This window comes from Strigops habroptila, chromosome 2, assembly GCF_004027225.2.
Source record: "Strigops habroptila isolate Jane chromosome 2, bStrHab1.2.pri, whole genome shotgun sequence".
Classification (NCBI taxonomy): domain Eukaryota; kingdom Metazoa; phylum Chordata; class Aves; order Psittaciformes; family Psittacidae; genus Strigops; species Strigops habroptila.
Genome location: NC_044278.2, coordinates 14,674,659 through 14,699,834, shown reverse-complemented (window position 1 = coordinate 14,699,834; position 25,176 = coordinate 14,674,659). Strand labels below are relative to the sequence as shown.

The 25,176-nt window shown below is 39.9% G+C and overlaps 1 protein-coding gene across 1 annotated transcript; it reads left to right on the top strand.

Moving 5' to 3' along the window:
• Nucleotides 1-1,179: 1,179 nt before the first annotated feature.
• Nucleotides 1,180-19,298, top strand: NSUN3 (NOP2/Sun RNA methyltransferase 3). The gene is made up of 6 exons (XM_030471484.2): nt 1,180-1,282; nt 2,242-2,351; nt 3,920-4,263; nt 5,867-6,021; nt 6,558-6,679; nt 18,862-19,298. The coding sequence occupies exons 1-6, from the start codon at nt 1,181-1,183 to the stop codon at nt 19,130-19,132; spliced, it is 1,104 nt and encodes a 367-aa protein (XP_030327344.1). The 5' UTR covers nt 1,180; the 3' UTR covers nt 19,133-19,298.
• The last annotated feature ends 5,878 nt before the right edge of the window (nt 19,299-25,176 follow it).

The window sequence follows — 25,176 nt, the reverse complement described above, 5'->3', positions numbered from 1 at the left end:
TACCAGTTTTGTTCTGTATCTGTTGGTACAACTCGTTTAGTAAAAAGTCTTTCTGGTATCCTTCCACATTTAATATGTAGAAGGTCTCCATTTTGTTCCTGGCTCTTTGTCAGGATCCTGATTGAAACATTTTAAATAAGCTTTCAAGTTTGATGGTAATTTGCACAAGGTTTGCATAAACGTTCTTAGTCTTCATTAGTCAGTGCCTGAAACTCAAATATTTATCTGTATGATTGCACTCCTGCCTTTACCTTTGCCCCCCTTTCCAGCCTGAATTTCAGAGGTCAGTTTCACCAAGTGGAAGCTGCATAGGCAGACTTTAATTAAAACCATTGTTAAACAAACTTGCTGTTTCCCCAGGGGTTGCTCTTGCCGAAGGAGTTGGCAAGTCCCGATGGACAAGTGAGCTTTTGAGAGGAGGAGGGTATGCGGTGACTTCGTTTTGCTAGGCCACGAGGACTGCAGCAAGAGGCAGCCAACAGAGCAAGATGCCCGTTCGCATGGGAGGAGTTTCCAGGTCCCTGAGGTTCTGTTCAGATGATGTGGTCAGAGGGAGAACTGCCCCAGCACATCCACAGCCTCAGATTTAATGCTACTAAACCAGTTACAGTTGGTGAACTGGGGTCTGGTGGTTCTGGTTACCGTTCACAGAGAATGGGTTCTCTGAAAACATGTGTAAGACATTTGTGTGAATGATTCTCCACTTTCTATCAATTCTTCTTTGCAATAGCAGCAGGTTAAGCTACAGCTGATGCTCAAGGGTGGTTCAGAGGAGTCTGTTGAGCAGCTGAATAGCAAAGTCTGTGTAAACCTGGGCTAGCCAGGAGTTAACGGCTGGTGAAAAGCCATTATCAGTGTGGCAGTGTGGATGGCAGCAGCACCTCCAGCTGCTCTGGGATGACGATCAGTTTCCGAAGTTTATTAATCAAGGGTCCAGTTGGTGCCTAATCCTGGTTTACCTCCTGGGGAGGCAGAGGCAGACTGGAGGCCAGTACAGCCTCCCGCGGCAATACAGAAACCCACGAAGAAACCAAACTCAACAAACTCGAACCGAGCCCTGCACCTCCCGGCAGAGACAGGACAACACAGCGGCGTAGGACGAGCGGAGCTGCCCTCCCTCAGCCGCCAGGCGGCGCCCCGTCCCCACCACCCTCCCTCCCTCCATGCCCCGGTTCCGGCCATGAGGCTGCCGCGGGCAGCGGCCCGGCTGCTGCTGCCGCCCTCCCCCCGGGCCGGGGCCGCCCTCCCGCCGCGGCGAGCGGCCGTGCGGGCCGCGGGGCAGGTGAGGCGCGGACCGCGGGAGGGGACCGGCGCGGCGCGGCTGGGGCCCGGCAGCCGGAAGCCGGGCGGGAGGGACGCTTGGGGCGCTCGGCCCCTTCCTGCGCGTCCCGGGGCGGGTGCCGTGCGGCGGGCTCGGGTCCGTCCCTCGGACCGAGAGAGGAGCTCCGGTGGTGCAGGTGGCCGGAGCCGCGTCCCGCTGGCAGCGGCCGGGCCGCCGTGGTGCTCACCCGCTCCGTCTGTAGGCAGGCGGGAACGTCTGTGGGTTTCGAGAGCTCCTGTGTCCGGTGTTAGTGCTCGGAGGGGAGCGGCGCTGGGCAGGACGGGGGAGCAGGGGAAGCACGGGGGGGTGCAGGCAGCTTTGGAGGTTTCCTTCTGAATAGCACAAGTTTGCTTAGGAACCAAAATTTCTTTTCCTCCCCCTCAAATTAAGTTTTCATAGGTTAAAAAACCCCATATATATAGTCTGTGTCGCCACCGCCTTCCCTTACTCCTGGCATATATTAGTTATTGCAGTGCTTTGCACTCAACTAACTCCAGCTGACTTCCATAATGATTCACATTGACATCTTTCTTTTAGTTAAGCGCATGGGTGCATCTTGGCAGGGGTGATCATAGTGCATGTTCATAATTAGGCCTTGCTTATTTTGCTCCTGGTATGTCAGAGTCCCAGGAGCCACTGTATTATTAGCATAGTGGATACGGAAAAGGTGTAGTATTGACAAGCTTTAAATGACCTCATCATAGGTGGGGAAGAAAAGAGCACGCTAGCTTAACTTGTTCTCTGAAATTGCTATCATGTCTCTAGCACATGTGTGATGTGACCTTGGTATTTGAGCATCCTAATATCATTGATACTAAATTGATTTAAATGGCTAAAATGTTCTTTCAACAATTCTAGTGAGAACTAGGGAGGGTTTCATTTGGTTTTATTACCTTTATTTTTTCCTCCCTTCTCTGAAGGTGGAAAGTAAAACAAAAGGAAAACCTCAAAAGCAGATTTGTCAAGTTGTTCTGGATCATTTTGAGAAGCAGTACGCAACGGAACTGGGAGATGCCTGGTCCAGCGTCAGGTTTGTTATTTTGGGGAGAAGGGGGAGGGAGGGGAGAGGTTCTGCTATTTTTTCAAGTGCTTCTTAGAGTAACTTTGAAAAGAGCCATGGGCTGTAACAGCTGCTTCAGTTTGTTTTCAGTTTAGAACTAGCATCAAAGTGTGAAATAGCAAAAGATTAAAACTTGGAAGTTTTTAGGTTTTTTCCTTGACAAGATTCATTTGGCGTGATGACATTTCTCTTCTCCTGTATGCATATACACTACAAGGAGACTGACATCTTATGTATGTGTTGACTGCTTTGTAACAACAGGGTCCAAAAAGCATCCCTTTATACTTAACATCTGCTGTTAGGTTTGGTTTTGATTTTTTTCTCCTATAGCTTTATAATATCTTGAGAGACTGGGACAATGATGGTAGGAGAGAATTCCTATAAATATAAATCCCCTGATTTATTTTCTTAGAAGAAATTGAACATTAACAACATATACAGAAAAGGCTATCACCTAATTTGGGCCTTGATCGCATAGCTGCTAAAAAACTGGCTGTGGTATTGAGAAGACATGTTCTCTTCTCTGCTGACTGGTGTTGTTGCCTGTGGAAAGCCAGCAGAAGAGCCCTTCTGGAGAATTCCATTGCTTAGCTTACATACTTTTCAATAGGAGCTTGTACAAAAGCTGCTACTGTAATCAGAGCCACAGTTACTTTGAGTGGAAAAGCATCTTAGGTATTCAGAGTCGTAGAAACTATATGATTGCTCTGGGTGCCCTCTTTGGTTTAGCCTCTTTGGATTAAAAAGTAGTTTAAAGTAAGTGTCTGCATTGTTTTGGTTTGGTTTTATTTTTATATAGACGTTTAAGTGAATTAACTTAAAAACCTTTTACGGTTGGATCAACGTGTATGTCTCTTAGACAGTGAATATTCCTGAGGAGTTTTTTTTGAGACTAAATGGCAAAAAAAAAAAACCAAACGAGAGGAATTCACATAGAAAATGAAGGAAATTCATGTAAGAAAGGTCTGAAAAATAGAACTGAAATACAAACAAGTATGTTCCTACCGTATAAGCACTGCTTTTTGGCTGTCTTCCAGGAATATCTATTTGTTTAAGTTTTTCTGGCCAGATGTTTGCAGAACAGAAAAGGAAATTTAGAAAAGAACACTTATAAAAACTGCATTTTATGGTGTCGGCTGGAATAACCATTGCAGAGCCAATGTGATTCCTTTTGTTGTGAAATTTACAATTAATATTACAGTTGTTCTTTGAACCTAGAGAAGTACTTTATAGTCAGAAAGAGCATTATGCTTCATCATTTACACCTTCTACAGTCATTTTAGGAAAAACAGAGAACATCTCGTTTCAGGACAAGTTAGTGCTTTAAATGCAATCATTAAGGAAAATGCTGGCTTGATTTCCTATTTTTTTCCTGTGTATGTTTCTTAATCATATCTAATCAAAATGTTTCCTTTTTGACAATACCAGAATGATCCAATGGTGAGGTTGTTACCCTTAGTATGAAAAGGCTTCCTATGCTATGGAAAGCTGATTTTATTTGTCTGGTTATTAAATAGCTTTTTCTTTCTCCAATCTAGAGATGTGCTCACATATCCATTGTGCTGGCAGTACGCAGTTCTGCTTAACAAGTTCAGCCAGTCCCCTGAACTGGAGAGCACCTTGCGTGTGAAGGGATATCATCCTGCCTTTCATCGAAGTTTGCCGTATCTGCCGGCCTCATTCAAGTGTTACATTAGGAGAACTCCTGGGAGATTCCCTGCACAGAAACACCAGGCTGGGAAACTGAAAGAGTATTACCTGCTGAATGCTGCTTCGCTGTTGCCAGTGTTGGCATTAGAAGTGAAAGATGGGGAAGACGTTTTGGATCTCTGTGCTGCACCAGGGGGTAAATCAGTTGCTATACTGCAGTGTGCCTGTCCAGGTAATGTATCAAGGTGCTGTTAGAAGCCAGTCCCTGGCTCTGCGCCTGCGCTATTTCACTTGTGCCTGTTTTCTGTGCAAGGTTTGCTTTGGAGGCAAAATCCCAAACAATTTATATTCCGAGTAGTTCCATGCTCTTTAGTAGGATTTTTACGAAGTCTGTTTACATAAAAGAGGATGAAAAATACAGTAGTTATTTAAATATAGGTTGCTGCAGACAGACAGACAAAAGTGGAATAGCTCTATACTTTTCTTTCTCCACTGGTTCCTTAATTGTTACTTGTCAAAAAGCAACTTAAAATCATGTAGACTTGTTGACACAGGGAGGCAAGTAATCTGCAATCTACCTCTCTGGCCAGTGCTATGCAAATAGTATTAGTAAACTTAAAAGTGTACTGATGTAAAATGGAGCATAACAAATTAAATGTGCTACTAAGAAAGCTTATGATGAGGAATTTTCTGTATCAGTATTTAATAAGTTCTGTATCTCAATCCACCTAGGTGTTGCAGAAGCATACTAAAATAATCACAGTGTTTGGAAGGCAACAGCAAGCAGCTGCTCAGTTCTTCCGAGCCAGGGAATAAAAGCAAGCTGTGGTTGCTGTTTCCAAGTTTATACATTAGCTTCGATAGCAATTGTCTCAGAATGTTCACAGCACCTTATGTTCTTACTGATGAGGCCATCACTGTAACTGCACTTCTTAGTTACAGCTGGTTCTCCCTCCCTGTTTTAGAGGCATGAGGTGATGCCAGTGAGATAAATTAAATATGGATTGCCCTTTCAAAAGGTTGGGGAAAAAAAAACCCACTTTCATCCCGTGGCTGCTTCTGAAGATACAAATTGTTGCTGAGAATGTAAGGTGTAAGCAAGCTTCATAATATACCTCAGTGAATGCTAAGATGTACCTTACTGTGTGTTGCAAACATGGTGTGGGACAATCTGCGGAGACAGGAAAATAGAAATATTATTAACTTAGAAAACAGGACTAAGAGGTAAAAATATCTTGCTGTGTTTCTGTTCTGGGTACAAGCAAGAGCAGTGTTTCTTCTGAAAACGTAACTACTCTGGCTACATTTTAAAATAAGTGCAACCAGAAGGCTTTTGTTAAAAAGCTTCTACCTTAAATTTCAAATAAATAAAGGGTTGGACTGCTCAGCTTAGGATACACAAAACTGATGTTTGTTTTATTTAAAGGGCAATTAATAAGGGTCATGTACTACTTTTAGACAATCTCTCAAGGAGCATAGAAGGACACTTGCTTAGCATTGGTTGTTGGAGATGGGTCACGGTTAAAATTTATTTTCCTAGGGAAGTCTGTTGCTACAGCAAGTATTTGCTAGTAAATATTTATGGATGGCTCTGTAGGAGCATGTTGAGATTTACTCGGGCTTAAAACCTTTCAGCAGTGTTCTAAAATATGCAATAGCATAAACACAAGGTGTAAACTCTATGGCAGTCATGGCAAAACAGTAGAACTTCTGAAATTGGTGTAACTCCGTATATTTGGGAAAAAAACCCCAACAAAACCCAAAAAACAACAAAACAGAAAAAACATAAAGACTTATTTTAGGGTATTTACTTTTTTTAATTATTATTTTCTAAGGTCAGTTTCACTGTAATGAATATGATGATTTGAGGTCAAGATGGTTGAAACAGACAATAGAATCCTTCATCCCAGAACCTTTGGTTAACTTGATAATGGTCTCTATACTGGATGGAAGACAGATTGGAGATCTTAAGCCTGAATTATATGATAAGGTAACAATATTACTTACTAGCAAATTATGTTTCTGCATTCTGCTTCTTTTTTCTTCCCGTGCTGCTCTCTTTCTAATTTTCTTCCTTTTCTGCCTCCCTACCCCCCAGAATATCTGACCTATCAAAAGGAACCAACGTCATGTACAGGAGGATTTGCAGAGCCTCAGGAATTACTTTATGAAGCATGTTGTGCATTTAATCACCTGTTAGATGATGTTATCCATTTGGCTTTGGTAGTGAATTCTGAAGACCTTGTAGCTGTGTTCTTCCAATGATGTGTAGTTAGGAAGGGGAGAACAAGCAAGTGAGGGTTATTCGGATAGAGGGCACTTTTTCAGCAGTAACTTTTTGTCTCCCCCAGATAACTCCATGAAAACATTTCAGAATAGCAATTAAGATTATTTCTGCCCCTAAAAAAAGGAAAATTAGAAGGGTATTCTAAGTGTTTGAAAAAGTACATTGAGTAGATTTTTGGCATACAGTGTTCAGAAAGTGAATATTGTGAATTGTCTTATTTGCTCTTATCTGTTTTATAGGTACTAGTTGATGCTCCTTGTTCAAATGACAGAAGTTGGCTATTCTCTTCTGATATTCAACAAGCTACGCTTAGGCTAATACGAAGGAAGGAGTTACCATCTCTGCAATTCCAGCTGCTAAGGTGAGAAGTGCAAAGGAAAGCTGTTAAGGAGCTTTTCATAATTAATAAAAATGACATGGGGGCAAGATTTGTCATGTTTAATAATCAAAATCAGGTTTCACCATGTGAAAAGAATGAGAAGAGTATGTTATTGGAATGCTGGTTAGAATAAACAGTTGATCTAGGTTAATGTAAATATGGAAATTTGTATGGGGTAGTATAAGCAGTGAAGCTTAGATCCTTTACAGAAATATTGCTCTACAGTCCTCAAATTTATGTCCATTTTCAGCTGACTCATAACAGTCTGGTACCATGTCAAAGTATTTTTGGCGGACACAGCTAAAATGGTTGCAGATATATTCCTCAGCGGAAGCAAAACCATGCATATAATTTTTAATAGCATTTGTTTTAACTGTCTGTGAAAGTAGTCTATATACCTGGCAAGCTGGGCATTCTTCCTCAAACTCCTTTTGTTGTTGTTGTTCTTGCTATTTCACAGAATTGTCTTTTATGGTTCTTTATCTCCCTTTTTTGATACCTGAGCTGTAATTCAGGACTTAACAATTGACCAACCATCATTAGTTGATGCTGATCCTTAATTAATGCTGCTTCAGAATTTGCTTTCTGGGCTATTTATATGAAAAGATTGAGTCCACTGTTGCACAGCCTTACATGCTGCTTGAATTTCATACCCGTTCGACTATTTGTAGCGCAGACACGCTACTGGTCATGATTGGTAAGGTGAAAAAGTAAAAGAATATGGCATTTGGTGGGGAAGAGAGGATTGTTGGTTTATTTTTCAAAAGCATCCACCCAATAATCCAAATCCAGGTTGTCATGTATTACCCTTTTTAATGATACCAGCCATAGGCTGGCATTTGTGAAGCATTTCAAACTCAACAGTTTTTCACGTTGAGCAAAAAAAAGTGGCTTCGCAATAATACCTTATAGACTTGAATGTTTTTTCAAAAGTAACAGTCATGCCTGAAGTCCATCTGTCAAAGCAAATTGAGGGAAAAATAACATATTATAAAAAAGAGAAAGAAAGTTTTTATGGAAAGTTTCCATTGCAGCAGTTCAAGATAGTTTTGCATGACTTCCCGTTGAAAAAGCCTAGCGGAAGCCTATGATTTATAACAGGAATATGAGTATCTTATTGCAGTAATGCATCATGTCACCCGTTTCCTTTGAAGAAATCAATCACATTTAAAACACTGACCTGTTTCAGTTTCCCCTTTTCAATATTTGACATATAAAATCCAATTTGTGAACCCCTACCAAAAGAAAGCATATATCATGCAGAGAAATTTGAGAATTTGCATAAATCACTCCAGATTGTAATCCTGAAGTGAAGAACTCATGACAGCAGGAACCTTGTTTTTTAAAAAAGGAGACATTCCTGTCAACCCAAATAAGATTTAACTGAATTATCCCTAAATCAAGAAGAGAACTTTGCTTCTGTTGAAAGTATAATTTACTGTAGCAACAGCAATAGGAATTAGATTTGTAAGGACAAAATACTTTTGATATGTAAATTGGAGTAAAAGGGTGGTAATTTCAGTTTCATTGCTCAGCATAGGTCTGAGTAGTTCTGTCAGTTGATCAATCTATTGTTATGTGCACTGGAATTTTGTTTTGGGTTTTTTTTTTTCTAAGCATATGTAATAAATGGTGAAACTCAGGAGTTAGAAATTACAACCATTATTGGGTAAAATATTTGACGTATGCTTACTTAACGTTATAGCCGTCCACTGCATTTTTATTGTTCCTTTTATCTGATCATTTTATGATGAATGAATTTTCAGTACTAAAGACATCTCAGATCCCGTGTGAAAGGGAAAAAGTAAATGATAAAGTGAGACCAGGAAAGGCTTAATGATTCATGCAAATGAATCAGAAGTTTGGAGAAACTAAAATTGTGGAACACTGCCCTATTCAAGCCTTTGTTTTATGGCCAGGGTGAATAATTATAAAGAAAAAATTGAGTTTGACTCCGTCTTTGATACTTCTGAAATACTCAGGAAGGCTGAACCTACATTAATGGAGCTGTACTGCGTCTTATGTGAGTCAGCTCATGCAGAGCTACCTCTGGTTTATCTCTTCAGTTTACATGGTACTTTGTGCTTGTGGGTATTTCTCGCCTTGGTTCCTGTATCTGTAAAACAAAAAACAAGTATAAAGCTGGATCACAGCAATTTTGTTGAGAGTAGTGTAAGAAATATCATGTGATTTGAAGATGAAGCTTAAAGTGTAAGGACCAAGCATTATTTCAGTTTAGCAGTAGTATTAAGTATAACACGCAAATGAGAAGAATGAAATGCAAAAGGGAGTTCTATTTTCATTTCTGTCAAGTGACACTCAGGCCAAAATTTGAGATTCCTTCTTTCTTGATTGAGAGGAAGTGAAGGAAGGAAAAGTATTTTTTGCAATACAATGTAGTTTGTTAAGTACATAGAGGCTTCAGAGAATGAAGAGTTGGGACAAGTGTTGAAACTGATGCAGTGATCTTTCTACTTCAGTCTGAATAAAATCTGAAATGTAAATAAGTGGCAGAAATGCTGAACAGCAAATTTCATAAGCAGTGAGGGCACCATTGATTTGAAGGAAATTGAGACTGTAATGATTGTTAATACCAAAACCAAAGCATCCCTGCTGAGCGCTATAATCCGAGAACACACTGCAAATCTTGTTATTATTTGGATTGTTCATGCAGAAAACAAATTGCAAAGTAAGGAAGAAATGTTCATTTCCTGATACTGAATGCTAGCAAAAAATACAGCGGCTCCTGTAAGTGAATTTACCAGTGTTATTGGTTCTTAGATAGAAATTAAATTTTGGGTTAAGCTGGAATGCATAACAACTTAGTGGTGAAACTATTATGGATGTTGTGATTATTCCTAGACCAGTTACTGCAGCTGAAAGAAGCTGTGTTAGGGTTCAGCTGAAACTAAATGCAACAGGACACAGTTTAGAAAGTGCAGCAAAGGCTTTTAGACTACTGCGACTCTTCTCTCCACATCTCTTGGTAGTTAAATAGTTCTAATTGGTGTTTAATAGAGTTCTGGTCCACAGGGCTCGGACTAAAAGATATGTATTGACTGAATTTCCTTTTTCACCTTTTTCTCGCTACTAGTTAGCTTAAAGGGAAATTGTTTTGAATACATAAGACATGCACACGCAAAGTCAAGAGATTTGGGGGAATTCAGGGTGCATGAGAGGTTCGAAGTGTGCTTTGGATTACTGGTGGCAAGATAAGTCATACAAAATGCTTATTTTCCTAGTTGTTCTCTTTTGAGTTGTATGTATTCTCATTTTTCAGAACTCAGGGTGAAGCATTAAACTTGGCTTGAGAAAGCCAGAAAACCCTTTATTCTTCCTAGTTGATGAAATGTTTCAATCCCTATTTTGTGTATAAATATAATGATTTTTAAGGAACTGTGCCTGGTTCTGGATAACATACATACCTCCTCTTACAAACCTTATGCAGCTGGCGTGCAATAGTCAGATAAAATGAATGTTTCCTTCTGTACAAAGAACTTTTTTGCTTTGGATATCAATCATAACATGGTATTTGAAATTGCTGATCTTTTTTGAAGGAAAGGTTACCAGAAGTTTTGAGGTTATTGTTTTTTCTTTCTCATTGAATAGTTTAGGAGGTAGGAGGGTTGTGCACATGCTTTTACTTGGAAGGAAAAATAAAAATAAGAAAAAAAACCCCCTCAACCCAAATATTCTGAACCTATTTTTCTGAATTAAAGGTACTTAAACCATTAGCTAGTATTGTATGCAAGTAACTAGGTGTTGGGCAAACGGCTTATTAAAACTTTTGATCTGTCTTTGTCTTCCCGGAACAGAGATTGCTGATCATGCAGCCACTTTGCATGGTGGTTTAACAGTCTGTACACATGGGATGTAAAATGAAATTGACTGTTTCCCTTAAGTCATCAGGTGGAACTGGCAACCCTAAGTCTCGAAAGGCTAATCTACATGCCACAGGACCAGCTTTATTTTCTCCAGTCCAAACCTTTGAAAGTGTGACTTGCTTAGAAAAAATGTTAAAAGTTTTGGCGAAAATGTAGGCCACAAATATAACAAACCTCCAGTTACAAGCTGCTATTTTTTTCTCCGGTATGTGAAAATTAGTGGTGTGGTTTCTTAGAATACATATAGTTGTAGATTTATTTCTTGAAAAGGTCTTTTTCACATAGTGTTTAGTAAATAGTGTGATTTACTGGAAAGAATCCTGATACTCCTCCTCATACATGCAGTGTCACCTCTGTGTTTTCACTGAAATGTAGTTTTCTACATGTACGTAGAAGAGGAATTGCGTGCTCTTAATTGTGGGGCTTTGTGTTGTAGAGTGAAGGTAAAATTTGTTTTTATAAACATACCATCATACTTAGCAGATAGTACCACTATACTACGTCTGCTTTAAGACAAAGGCCTTTATAACACATGGGCATGTAATAATGAAGTAAAAAGGAAGATACTTGCAATGAGGTTGTTGTCCTATCCGGTCAAAGCAATCCAGTTTTGTTTGTGATTTGCTACTGACAAAAAAAATTCTCAGCCTTTAATGTTCATTGTAAAGGTAAGGAGGGCCAGTGTCTTGAAGCCTTACAAAAACTTGCCATCATAGAAGCTGCTTGAGTTTTAGTGTTGGGCATTAAAATGATGGCGGGACTGTATGTCGGGGGGCAAGGAGAGGCACAGAGGAGTTCCTCCAGAAATCCAGCAGCAGTCTTGTGCCACAGATTTCTATTTCGAGATGTCTTGGACTCCTGCACAGCAGCTCCCTGGGCAAAATTCAGGGGTGGTTTGGAGTGATCTGAGGGAATTCTGAACCATGGTACCAGATGGAGAGAGGCAAGCTGAGGAAAGAAATGAAGTGGATACTATTTTCTGTGGAGAAGGGAAAAAAGGCACATAGAAAAGTGGAGAGAACCATGGTAAGGATTGCTTCATTACACTGCTTCAGCTCTTTCCCTGGAATTTTTCTCTTCTCTCTTCTGTAGCTGCCAATTTAATCCACTTGTTATCCATAATCATCTAGTCAATTAGCTCCTCCGGGAGTTTTTTTAGAATTGCAACTGTTGGACCAACAAATCTGTAGGTCGTGCGGATGATTCTTTCTTTAACCTCCTTCTAGCTTAGAAATGTTAAATAGTTTCAGATCTTAAGTACCACCTGATTCCTTAAGTTTTTGGTAGTGCCCTGGGTGTAATTTATCGATCAAGTCTCTTTTGATATGTTGCAAAACAAAGTTTATTGAATTAATAAATAACTTGAATTAATTGAATTAATAAATGCATGAAAAAAATCAATAAGATACCCAGCAGCTAGGCAGTTGTTTTGGGATTGTGGATGTAAATTCAGACACAAATTTTACTTTAATTCCGTCTTCAGTACTTTCTATGTATATGTGTGTTTCGTAAACTGTAAGGAAAAACACTAAAGCTGTATGGGAAAGTCTGTAGTAGGCTTCAAAGGTCTCTTGTTCTCCCTTTTGTAGCTGAGAAGGTCCTGCTTGGGCTATGTATGTTTTTCTTCTTGTAAACAGTAAGTTTAAGTTGGGAAGAGGGATGGAGCTCTGAGAGTGTGTAAGGTAAGAAGGTAATTCTGGGATGACTAGAATGAGAGAAGGATTGAAAGTTTATCACAGTGGACTACCTCCAGCTGCTGGAGGCTAGCCAGCTAGAAACAACTTTGCTGTTGGTGATACTGAGCATGCAGAAACCCAGCATGTGAGTGTGCAAGGCAGCTGCAATGTTGGGAGTGGGAGCAAAATTCTTGAGCATTGCATTTGTGGCTTTTGAATCTGAGAACAGGAAGTAAACCAGTCTGTTACCATTACTGAGGACTGCAGCTCTGGACATACAAAGGATATCTCATAGCCTTGTCTTAACAGGATGACTGTTTCAGAAGTCACCATGCCTTAGAGGAGGAAGCTCAATAATGTTAAACTGAAGCTTTGGTCTTTTGCTTTAGAAGAATTTAAAATTATTTGCTAAACAAATGTTACTTTTCAGAATTTTTGGGACAAATTTTGGCTAGAGCTGAAGAGGTTGGGGTTTTGAGGTTTGTGGTGTTTGGTTGTTGGAGTTTTTTTGGTGGCTATGTCTACTTTTATTTATAGTTCAATCTAATGCTAAAAATAAGCAGTTCTCTTCATGTTTCTCCTGTTGTTATCGTGTTATTCTGAACTGTAATGTCTTTCCACAGTAGCAAAGCTTACTTAGAGAGGGAGTACCTGCTTGGGGTATGGAGAGAATATTTGAACTAGTGTCTCTGTCTCCTGTGCACTTCTGTCACCGCCTGTCACAAAGTATTAAAATAATGGTACTTTATCAGAGGAGGAATTTCCTTATCATTTTGAGTTGGCTTGGAGAAATAAAAGGAAAACCTTTAACATGCAAGGCATATTACCATGATGTATCTGGACTCGTGTAAAAGGAAGAAGAAAATGTGTGATATATATAGTCAATAAAAAGAATAGGATTGAGGATAAAAGCAAACACATCTTGACAGGCTTTGTCTCTTGAATAGCTTATTAAAGGGTTGGCAGTTTTTATTCTGATCAGACGTTATCTTGCACATTGAGCAGAAATACATCCCAGTTGCCAAAAGATGGCACTGTTGAAGTGTTGTTGTATTTTTAAATTGCCCTAAAATATATGTAATCTTTTTACTTTAATACTGATAATGGTTGAATGATTAACATAATTAATGCTGACCCTTCCAATGGCATGCAACATAAACCCAAGCACAGGAGGAACAGGAATAGCACCTGCAGGTGCTAGCTATAGTATGAAATATGCATTTACTGCCTACCTATTTTTAAAAGGATGTTTGAGACACCAGGACTTTTAGAAGGAACAAAATGTCAGCCTATCATGTTTAATTTTCTGTAAGTTTGAAAATCTTCTTTTTGGGTTCTGACTAACTGAGTTTTAGATGATATAAGTGTTTCTTGGTTTTTGAGTTGTGTGGCTCTAGAGTGGTCTTTATCCCTTGAGATATTAAATAACAATACTGCTCTGTTTTCCCTAGTTTATTGTTATCATCTCCTCCATTGTTAGATTTAAAGTAAATCTTGAGAAATAAACTAAATAAAACTGCTTTTAAAATAATATATTTCTTTAAAAACCTTATCCAGTACTCCTGTAATATGAGAGGTTAGGACAGACCCTGCAAAAATATAAAGTATTGCTAATTGTTTTTTTAAACCTCATTTAGAATGAGGAAGGGAGCAATCTGCAGGTGATAAATTGTTTTAGAGTACTTCCTGAATGGGTTGGACATCAACCACAGTTCTGTTTGGATTGCAGATGTGTCTTGTGCTAATGTGCTGGATTTGGTGGCTATAAGGTGATAAGGCAAGTACTGTAAGTAGTTCAAGGCAAGTGTGGAGAAGCATCAGGCAAATTTCTGTAGAATGATGTGCTAGTGATCCTCAGTCTATCCTGCAGTTATGTAATTACTTCTTTTGCATACTTCATATCGTCTGGAAGAACTAACCTTGGACATGTTGTATACGGGCCTTATCTGGTAAATACGACAAGTTAATGGATTGTTGTGCATTTCACTTATTTTAGTCTTTTCTCCTGTGCCTTGACTATCTTATGGCCTAAAAACAATAACGTCACACTTCTGCAGTGGTGTAGTATGACAGCATGCAGCATAAAAGCTTGAGTTACACATATCAGCTGCCAGTAGTGGCGCTGCTTCTTTAGGGTCTTGATTGCAAGTGGTAAGGGGTTATCATGTTACTGAGCAAAAATGGTTGTAGGGAAAAGATGAACAAGTTATGAGGCTCAAGGAAAAGTTTCCTGTGTTTTTAATATGTGTTCTTATATTCCTCTATATGAATCTTGAAACTTTGCCGTATTAGTGCCTATAACATGTAAAATTCATTATGGTAAATGTATCTACCTGAATTTAAAATTATGAAATTAAGTATAATGAGATTTATATTTAGACTGAAAGTTCTAGTTCTTTAATAGACATTGTACCACTGAGAGAAAAATAAGTGCAGATTAATTACCTTTAAGTAATGTATTTTATTTTTAAACAATGTATTATAATAAGAAGAAGGTGAGGAAATATTTTAGGGTCTTTTGCCCTAGCATCCTTTCAATCATTCTAGATTTGGAGCCCATTTTTGGAAGTTACAAAGTACCTTATAACAGGCACCAAATTCCTTCAGCTATGAGTTGAGCTTTAAGTAAGAATTTGGGGGATAATCAAGATGCCTAACGCAAAAGCAATCTTGCATTCTGCACCATGGAGTCACTGTAGCAATGGTGGGTTCTGTTAGATGTCTGCAAGTTATGCTCTAGCTCCAACCTATCCCTTGGATAAGCTTGTTTCTGTCCATTGCTTGTGGAGGAAGACCAGTTTCTTAAATTTATTTGAACAAATTCTCTTATGAATGAATCCCCTGTCATGCTGATGATGAGGGGATCAAACTCCCTGAATCTGCTTAGCCAGCACAGCATCACCCTTGTGACTTTGAGCCCAGCACTTCTTCACTTTGAATTTTGCAGCTCAGTGCAGGTTTATCAAAAGCCAAGCACAGCTTAATCAGGGATAGCGGTCGGTTGACTTTGAACACAGCCACTGAAACAACTGTTGCTGAACTTGACAAGATAGATAGATACATTGATTAACCTTGCAGTGTAGAGTAATCCTCCTCAGATACTTTAATTCATGACTTAGGTTCAGAATAAAGATAATTGCACTGAACAGCCTGACCTTTCTAGGTCATGGGCCAGTGAAGATTCTCAGGCTAAGGAGGCTTAGAGTTAGGGGGTTTTGATGTGAGATTTTTGGGATTTCACTCAGAAACCTGTGCTGCTCTTTCCTCTGAACCACTGCCCCAGTGATTCAGTTGTAGGAGCATAGTGCCTTTGGAAGTGTTGTCTTGAATGGTTGTTACTTTATATGTGGTAAGAGAAGGACACTTAGCGAGTGTCCAGGCTTTTAACCCTGTAAGCCGTAGCGATATCTACTTCTTTGGTACCTGTTACCTTTTCCACTTCTACATGGTAAAAATATTTTCTTACTTGTTTCATGTAGTATCCCTCTTACAGGTAAGAAAGCAGTTGCCATTAATCTGCTTCTATGAGTAAAGTTATCAGGTACGGTAAAAGTACATCTTGATTGTCATGCAAAAACATTTTCATATTTTCAAGCCAACTAGCTGCTCTCTCATGGCTCAGCATTCCTGTATGCATGGAAAAGGTGTAGCTGCAGGGAGATATTCTATGAAAATCAGTGAAGGAGGTGGTTTCTAATAATACTATGAAGATCAGCTCAAATTTGAAAGCCCATTTAGACTTCAGCCCTGCTCTCTTTGAGTTCTAATGTGAAAGCTAGAAAGCAAGCAGCTATTACATGGGGGAAAAAAGTGCTTTTATGTTTTCCAGAGCTGGTATGAGGTCAAGGAGATAAGGAATCAGTGCGCAGTTCTCTTGCTGGAGTGCTAAATGGGCAGCTGCAGACAAGGAAGGAAGCTGGACAGACAATGGAGACAGTTTCTGTCCTCAGGTCCAGTACTGTTGCTTTTGTAGCCTGATAAGAAGTATATGTGTGTTGGCATACAGAGGGGAAAGATGAATATCTGGAGCTGACCAGTTCAAATGAATGCTGGCAACTGCAGAATTTTAGAAAATAAGATCTGAAAGTGATTTTGGAATGACACATGCTCTGTTTTACTGTCTCAAGGTGGCATTGTAATGTCCTGTATCAGCCTGTGTCTAAAACATTCTTAAACATTTTCACACACTCTCAAAAGCTACTCAGAGGTCTGAGACAAGCTTGCAGGTTTGTGATAGCTTTAGCTAATTTTGGAAGAATCTTAGAATGAGTCCATAAGGTCCGGTTAAACTGAAGGTATTCAGACTACCTAAGTACTGTGTAACCTGTTCATTACCTGTAGCAGGCTGAATTTGAACTGCTCACTCGCTTTGGCTAAATGTGCTAGCCTTCTGCTCGCAAGCCATCTTTTTACTGAAGACTAGTACAACGAAGGCATTAAGCACTGAGTTTTCTTTGAACATCTTAAGTTGAGAGAGCTCTGTTCTTTTATGCTAATTAAAATTGGAGTATTACAGGCTGCAGTAAAATATGTACTTGGCTTGCTGATTAACATAACCAAGGCTCATAGAAGAAATAAGCAAGATAACATGTACACTCCACAGAGAAACAGATTTGGTATAATACATAGGAGTTTTCACGTGGGAAGGTGAAGAGAGTTGTATTATCTCTGTCTGAAACAGTCATTTGTCCTGGTATTTCCTTCTTATTTTGGACAGGAGTTTCAGAGTAGCTTTGATCTGTGATCTGCTTTGATCCTGCTTGCAATGAGGCTTTTCTTCATCAATTCTTTTCCTGAAAAGGCCCAATCCTGTTAAAAGGGCTTATGTTTTTCCCCTTTTATTTTCTTCTTTCCTTTCTCAACTGTTTTTGTTGAGAACTTGGCAAGTTCTCAGCTGGAGGAGTTACTGTTTCAGTAGCATCGTGTTTGTTTATCTGGGCTCTGAATCAGCGTTGCTGCATTTGGGGGCTGCTCACCTCTTTCACCTCTTATGATTTGAGGATATGGAGTAATACGTACCAATATAAGATTATTCAGTGTCTGGCCATACAGCATCGCTGTGTGTCACTGTGCTCCCCAAATCCGTGCTTCCAGTTATCTGCCTTGCCCTTGTGCACTTACTGAATTCCCAGTGACACACTTGCAGTCTCCTGAGCACCTGCCTTGTTTGTCTCTCTGATATTTGCAAGCTGAGTAATAGCATTCACCTGATCAGATTCTCTTGGTTTTTAAACAAAAGTAGTTTTGTTTTGGGAACAACTGTATTTTAATGTGATATTTGCTTCAGCCCAGTGGTATCTGTTTTCCAGGAGCAGCGAGGTGATCTGTTTGAATACTAGCTTACAACTCATTCTTTGAGTCATTACGTCTTTGCAGGCTACGAAGTGTCTGATTAAAAGAGATTATCTTAAGAGAGCATTTCTATAGAAATGAGCTTTTAGTGTAGCTTCCCCTTTCAGTTATGTGGTGGTACCAGAATTGAAGAATGTTCTTCTGTGGTACAAGATTTGGGATTTTTCTCCTTACTCTTTTAGAATTTGTAGTAGTTGAATGTGGACTGAACATCTCACTTCTGTACTCTCATAGGTTGTATTTTATCTGTCTGAAAATGGACCTTGCAGATCTGCTTTAATGGAAAGTAAACATTCTGTTTAAACTCACTTTCAGTGAGGAAGTGGAAAAAAACCCCGCTGTTCTGTCCACCCACCAGTTGTGAAGCTTTCAGGATACTTAAAATCTTAAGCCATTGTTTTGCTTCTCTTTAGTCAAAACTTGTCAACAGGTTGATAGGTGAAGGGCAAATAAAAAGACAGTGTGATCTCGTAAGTCATATTTCCTTAGGAAATTGGGTTGAAAAGTAGTGGCTCAGTGAAACCCCCGAGTCCTCTTACCTGCTATATAAGTTGCAGAATTTGCAGAAATGGTTGTAAAGTTACAGCCCAGTAATTAGTTCAGGCTACTCCTGCAACTGTACATTCTGAGATTTGTCCACACAAGCAGCTAGCTAAATATCTGACTAGCACTTTTGATGTGATATAACCCATTTTGTATGCACACTTGCAGCGTTTTCACAGTTGTGCTGTGCATATAAATGTTTGAAGTATATTCTGCAACTCTGAATGGATGCTGCTTTCTACTTGTCACTGTTGTATATAAAATACCTTCAGTTAACTGAGAATATATTAATAAATAGGAAAGCAAAAATGTGTTGCGGGTAGTTTTCCAAACTGTCAGTTATATACTGTAAAAACATTTTCATAGAATCATAGAATGGGTAGGGTGAAAGGACCTTAAGATCGTCTAGTTCCAACTTTCCTGCCATGAGCAGGGACATCTCACCCTAGACCACGTCACCTAAGACCAGGTTCTGTCCAACCTGGCCTTGAACACTGCCAGGGATGGAGCATTTATCACTTCTTTGGGCAATATGATGTTATTTTTGTCAGTCATTTATACCTATTTATAACTGTAGATTTATAAGTCTTAAGATGTTCCACCCCCACCCAGTGTTGTCCCAGGACTGTGGCAAATTCCATTCTCGCTGTACATCACCAATATGTCACTTCTTATGTTGATATGACTTTTTTTTCCCCATTATTTGCAGGTCTGCTATTAAAGCATTGCGTCCTGGTGGATCGTTGGTCTATTCTACGTGCACACTCTCAAAAGCAGAAAACAGTGATGTAATAAATCTCATTCTAAACTCCTGCAGTAATGTTATGCCTGTAGATATAAGCAAAATGGCCAAAGCTGTTTCTCAGGAATTCAGTTTTCTCAGTGGTATGCAACAACATGAACTTCTGGTTCTCCCAGAGAAAGGGAAAGCATGGGGTCCAATGTACGTAGCTAAATTAAAGAAAATGTATTCCATCTGATGCCTCTAGCTTTTTATAAGGGATATGTGATAAATGAACATTTATTTCCAATATAATATGTGTATGTGAATGCCCAAAGCAACTGAATATAGAGCATTGCCGTTTTGTGTCAGCTCATGCCTAATAAAAGGAAAGCTAGACGCTTACCTTAGTTTAGCTAAAAATACTGAATGTGTGTTCCAATGTGGACTTGCGGGCCTTTGTGAAGTCCTTATGAAGTCAGCAGAGCTTTGTGTTATTTTCAAGGTGATGCTCTTAAATTTATATTCAAGAACAGAGGCCTAATATGGTGGGGGTTTGCACTGGGCTCTGTTTTTTGGGTTTGTTGGTTTTTTTAATTACTTGGTGTTAATACTTTATGTTTTAAAATAAATTGTTTCAATGGTCGAAAGTCATGGAAATCCTGCATTCTCTCTCGAACACATCTAGAAACCTGTTTTTCTGTAAGAACTGATTTGTATGCAGAGTCTGTCATCTTAAGCACTGACTATTCCAAGCACTGGCAAAATAGGTTTCATATTTGCGAAGTTGTTTACTGGTTAAAAACTGTCTTTTGTTTACAGTTGCAAAGGTCAGCAGCTACATCGACAACAGCTTTTTCTTTTTTTTGTATTTTTGAGCTTACAAAAAAGTATAAATTGAAAGAGTAAGTTAGGTTGACATGTCCTTAAAACGGTGGATTTAGATGTGTTTAGCTTTGGTACCCATTTCATAGAATTTTGTGGCATAATGCAGTATATCCAGCAGTCTCTAGAGCACGTATTTGAAACAGAAGCAGAATGATTAATAACCGCAATAATAGCACAGTATGCAGAGAGCTTTGTTACACAATTACAGTCACGATGAGCAGAACAGACAATCTGGAGAAGTGAGTTATCCACTGAGTTAGGACATCACGAATTCACTAGCATTTATTTGTGGTGTGTAAGGAAAGAGAGTCCAGTGCAAACATGTTCTGATGTTGTTTACAGGTTCCCTCAATTCTACTACATAACGCTGGAAATAAATACATAGACATATGTGCACACATTCATGAGTATCCACATGCCTGTGGTTTAGGTGTATAAACCTCTGATCCAGCAGTGCTTGAGTTATGCCTATGAGTGGATTGTGTAATGGTGTACGTATTAGGTCAGATCATAGAATCATAGAATCATAGAATAGTAAGGGTTGGAAAGGACCTTAAGATCATCTAGTTCCAATCCCCCTGCCATGGGCAGGGACGCCTTGCCCTAAACCACGTGGTCCAAGGCTCTGTCCAACCTGGCCTTGAACACCGCCAGGGATGGAGCATCCACAACCTCCCAACCCATTCCAGTGCTTCACCACCCTCACTGTAAAGAACTTCTTCCTTATATCTAATCTAAACTTCCCCTGTTTAAGTTTGAAGCCATTACCCCTTGCCCTACCACTACAGTCCCTAAGGAAGAGTCCTTCCCCAGCATCCTTTGTTTGTCCTGAAGTAGAATGGAGCCCTTTCATCCTTTTGAGAGCAAAGAGGAGTCCTTTCCCTGGTTGAAGCTGATACCAGTTTTTTTTAAGGAATGGTGTTTTAAAGAATAGTTGGGGTTTTTTTCTGGTAGATGAGTTGTTTGTGTGGAAATGTGTGTATGTGAGGCTGTGTACGTTTATATATATATCATGACTTGTGTGTACATCTCTGTATATGTAATTTTGTATTTTTGCAATCACAAACATGACTTGTTAATGCAGATTTGATTTTTTTTTTTCTGACGACAAAAGAACATCAACGTGTAAATACTGGAAAAACTACCAAACTGGTGATTCTGCACCTCATTAACAAAGGGAGGAATGAAGTTGACTGCATGAGGTCTTCTGTAAGGAGCTCCATGTAACCACCCTGGAAATGCAGTAGTTCTACATTAGTTTCTCCAGTGATTCTATTGCTGTGAGCTCACAAATACTTGTTGCAGCTGTGACTGAGCTGCCTTTTATCTCTGAAAAATTCACTTGACTTTTCACTGTCTTTATTCTCTGCTCACCTTGTTACATTGCTGAGCCTTGACTTTGCATTCACAGCAGTACTTTGTCAGGACACCCATGGTCATGGAGCACTCAGCATTTGTCCCCACTCTGAGCATTGTGTCTGCTGGGAAGGTCCTGTCCATAGTGTCCAGAGCAGTGAGAGGGTACTGTTTAGAGGCACAGCACCTGAACTGAAGAAAATTTTAGTTGCCTAAAGCAGATGCTGATCCTGAACAGTAGCTTCAGTTCTTCAAGCTTCTGTGACTAAGAAGAGGATTTGATTGGGGAGTTTGCCCTCAGAATAGTGTCTTGCTGCTGCACCTTTTACTGAAAGAAATGAATGCATAAGGTACTCTGCCCTTTGGGTGCATGAGCTTCCCTGGTTATTTGTTCCCCTACTTTGTGATGAAAAATGTTTGAGGTGCCCCTGTAGTATTAAATTGTCAGTGGTGTTTCTGAAAACTTAAGAGGTTATAAAGTGTATGCAACTTGAGGCACAGAGGTTACTAATGTGTGCAGGTGATATTGTGTTCCTATGGAAAGACCTAACAGCATCTGTCCCAGAAACGTTAAATGTAATATCCAGATTTGGAGTCATTTCAGGCTGCTGGATGAAATAACAATACCTTTGTCAAAATGCTCTCCATCAGTTTTATTTGCCCTGTGGAAATTGAAATGGAAAGCCAAGGATGTAAGTTACTCGGGGATGGAATTAAGATATGCGGTTAAACTGAATGGCTGAGGAGAACATGGTCTAGGTAATCACAGAATGAACAAAGGGATCTTTGAAAATGGAACTTTGCTCAGTCTCAGCATATGGGCGAGTGAACTGTACTGCATAAGGCCTAAATTAGGCAGCAAGGCCTTCTGATGTATGTAAAAGCTGCACTGTGTTCTGCATAACCCTTTGCTGATCTCCTGGAGTTTCTTTTCAACTAGTCTGAAAATGCACCTAAAAGGGAGGTAAAAATGAGGCTAATTAATAAGTGATTTCTTTTGCCTTGCAGCAGATGAATGCTAGTCCAGAGTGCTGTGGAGTTTTTTTGTTCTGTTCTAATCGGTTCTGGCTGATGCTGGGGTATGGTAAGCTCATGTCAGGGGAGCGGGGTGAGAAGGGAAAAGCAGAAAGGGTGGGTGGCATGCCTGTAGAAGTAAGGCGCAAAGTTTGCTCATGTTGGGAAGCAGTGGCCACTCAGGGGTACTTCTTGAAAGGTTTTGTGTCTGTTCAGGTACCTCTTAGATACTTCTGATGTCCTAGGATGACTTCTGCTCACCTTAAGGACAAGGCTGCAACATTTTCCCTTTTTACACCTTTTTTCCCAGGGAATTGTAATTGAATTCCTTACTATGTCCTGTCTCCTCTTTCACTAGCAACACTGATGGAAACGGGGTAGCAAACAGATCTGTCTTAGAGGAAATTACAGCCTCAGGGTGAGCAAGATGAGGGCAAAAAAAATTACTGTTTTTGTTGGATTGTGGAGTCACCAGAGGAATCTGCATGATCTCTAATGGAGGCAATTAAGAGAGTGTTTGTGCAACTACTCACCATCATATGTATCGCACTCATCAGTGCCAGTATACCTCAGAGGCAGCAGAGAGAACTGGAGCTGAAATACTGTCCTGCTTTTCTGCCATTCCCTTTTCAAACATACAAAAAGCCATTTCTCTGTTAGTTTTTTGGGGGGTGGCACAATAAGAAACAAAGGCCTTCTCTAAAGGCAACTTCAGTATTTGACAAATTTAATCATTTATTCAGTAACTCCTGACACAATTCAATTACGGCTTTTCAAAAGCATTCTCCGCTGTGGAATAGAGTGGACAAACAGATTACACACAAATGGCTGTGGACTGTTACAGTCAAGTAGAGGACTAATGAACTTTTGGCTTTCATAGTAAGATGTGCAAAGAGAACCTGAAGCACACTGAGGGAAGATCAAAGCTACAGCAGTGGAAGAAAAATGTGTAATACTGGAAAAGAGATGCTGTGGCTTTTAGCATGGAAGAACAGCAATGCTGCACCCTGCACGGGGAAAGGTCTGTGAGTGTCTGGGTGGAGGGAAGAAGAGAGTTCCTTGGGGGGAGAGTCAGTTACCTGTGCTGGGGTGGGATGTGCCCCTTAGTTCATCTGGATATCTTAGGAGAAGACTGTCTTCTGACGACATCAATCATGAAAACTGCGGGGTGGTTGCTTTAAATTTGCAGGGTATTTAAATTAGCTGTGAGCATTTAAGTAAAGCATGGCTACTTATTTCTTGCAAAATGAATGGCTGTATCTGTGCAGTGTTACTATCGGAAACATTGGTTTGGTAGGAAGAAAGATTGAGAGCCTGATTTGGCTCAAATAGGTTGTTCTGCAGTAGAATATGGCTTACGGCTGAGCTGGTTGAACTTGATGCAATACTGGCTATAAATGAGACTCTTCCAGGGCAAACTTGAGTAGTCTCTTAACTTCCAGGTAAAAGTGAAACTTGAAGTTCTCAGTTACGAATTTGTCAAACTTGGATCAGAGAGCAAAGGGCATACACAGTCACTAGTCGTAGCTTTTAGATGGTGCTGCTGTGTCCCCACCATATGTTTCTTGGCTAAAGATAGGTTTTTATAAGACAGATCATAGCAATCATGAGACATTTGTCAGAAAATGCTTTCCTTGTCTGATCTTCCTGGCTGCCTCTTAAGATTTGAGGTCAAGGTCTAACGGTCTTAGAAGGTTTTATTTTCTTAGTAGTTGTACTTTCACCAGGGGCAAGTATCATAGAGCTCCCATGGCTCCATTTAAAAAATGTGTTTCAGGTGGTACCAAAATAACATGCTCTGATCAGAAAGTCACAACTACTTTTGAGAGGAAGGGATGGAACATAAACCAGGGTTTCGTGTTGGTCTTTGTATTTCACTGAAGAATTTCCACTCCCTGCAGCTGTGCTTAAGGTTGGTAATCCACATAAATGTTTTCTCGCTGTTTCACTTTGTGATGGTCCTACAGACATTGCAGTACCATAGTGACTTGCCAGTGTATCATGGTGATGTAACCCTTCATGGTCTCAGAAGAAGAGGAGATGGATCTGCTACGCTAAAACCGCAGGTAATAATAAATTCTATGGTAGGAAGTTCTCCAAAAGTTGTTGCAGAAATAAGTCTCTTGTTAAAGGAGATAGAAGCACTAGAAGGCAGCACAGCTACCCAAATTTGAGTGAGTCTAGTGCTTCAGCTGATTAGCAATGTTCTTACCTTGTTTTTTCCACAATGATGCTTCCCTGATGTATAGCTTTCATCTTTAATGACCATAACTGTTCGGCCTGACCTTACTCTGACAAGGCTAATCAAATAAAGCAGTCAAAATAAGCAAGAGGCATGCAGCATCATGAGTAGCTCTCTCGGGGATCCAAAAGAGATTTGGGTTAACTGTTGCTGTCTCTCAGTCACCCATAGTATTCTGGTGTAATACTTCTATAGCAGTGTGTGCCAGGGATGGGCTCTGACACAATGGCTCCTGATTCTCCCTTTATCTCCACTAACTTTATTTGCCAGTGGGGAGATCTCTGGAAGCGCATGTCTTGATCCAGTGAGAATCTGTGAATAAATGGCTTTCAAACCATCTTTTGATGTACTCCAGTATGGCACAGACTAACGAGGCAAAAATTCCATCTCTTGAGTAGGTGTTCTTGTGGCATCTTAACCTACTCAAGGTCCCTTGATCTGAAGGCACATAAAAATGTAGCATATATTTTTGATGTCCTTTTCACCTTTTTTAACATAGTGCTTATAAAACATCCTGCTCTAAAAGAGGAAGGAGGATGGTGCTCTCTGCTCTAAGACAGGGTAAAAAGCCCAGAAGTGTGCTAAGGCAGCAGGGAGTGGATCCACCAGGAACAACCTTGAAAGTAACAATGTAGTGATAGCTTCATTTTTTAACGATTTTAGCCTTATTGAGAACTGTAAGAAAAGCACGTGTGTATTACTGGGAATTAAATAGTGGTTTCTACAGTGAACATTTCATTAGATTTTGCCCAGAAACAACTGTGGCCCCAATCTCCTCATTCAGCCTGGCTGACAAAATAAGG

Coding starts and splice junctions, on each gene's coding strand:
- NSUN3 (XM_030471484.2), top strand. CDS start 1,181: ATGAGGCTGCCGCGGGCAGCGGCCCGGCTGCTGCTGCCGCCCTCCCCC. Junction 2,352..3,919: donor GATGCCTGGTCCAGCGTCAG/GTTTGTTATTTT, acceptor TCTCCAATCTAG/AGATGTGCTCACATATCCAT. Junction 6,680..18,861: donor CTGCAATTCCAGCTGCTAAG/GTGAGAAGTGCA, acceptor CATTATTTGCAG/GTCTGCTATTAAAGCATTGC.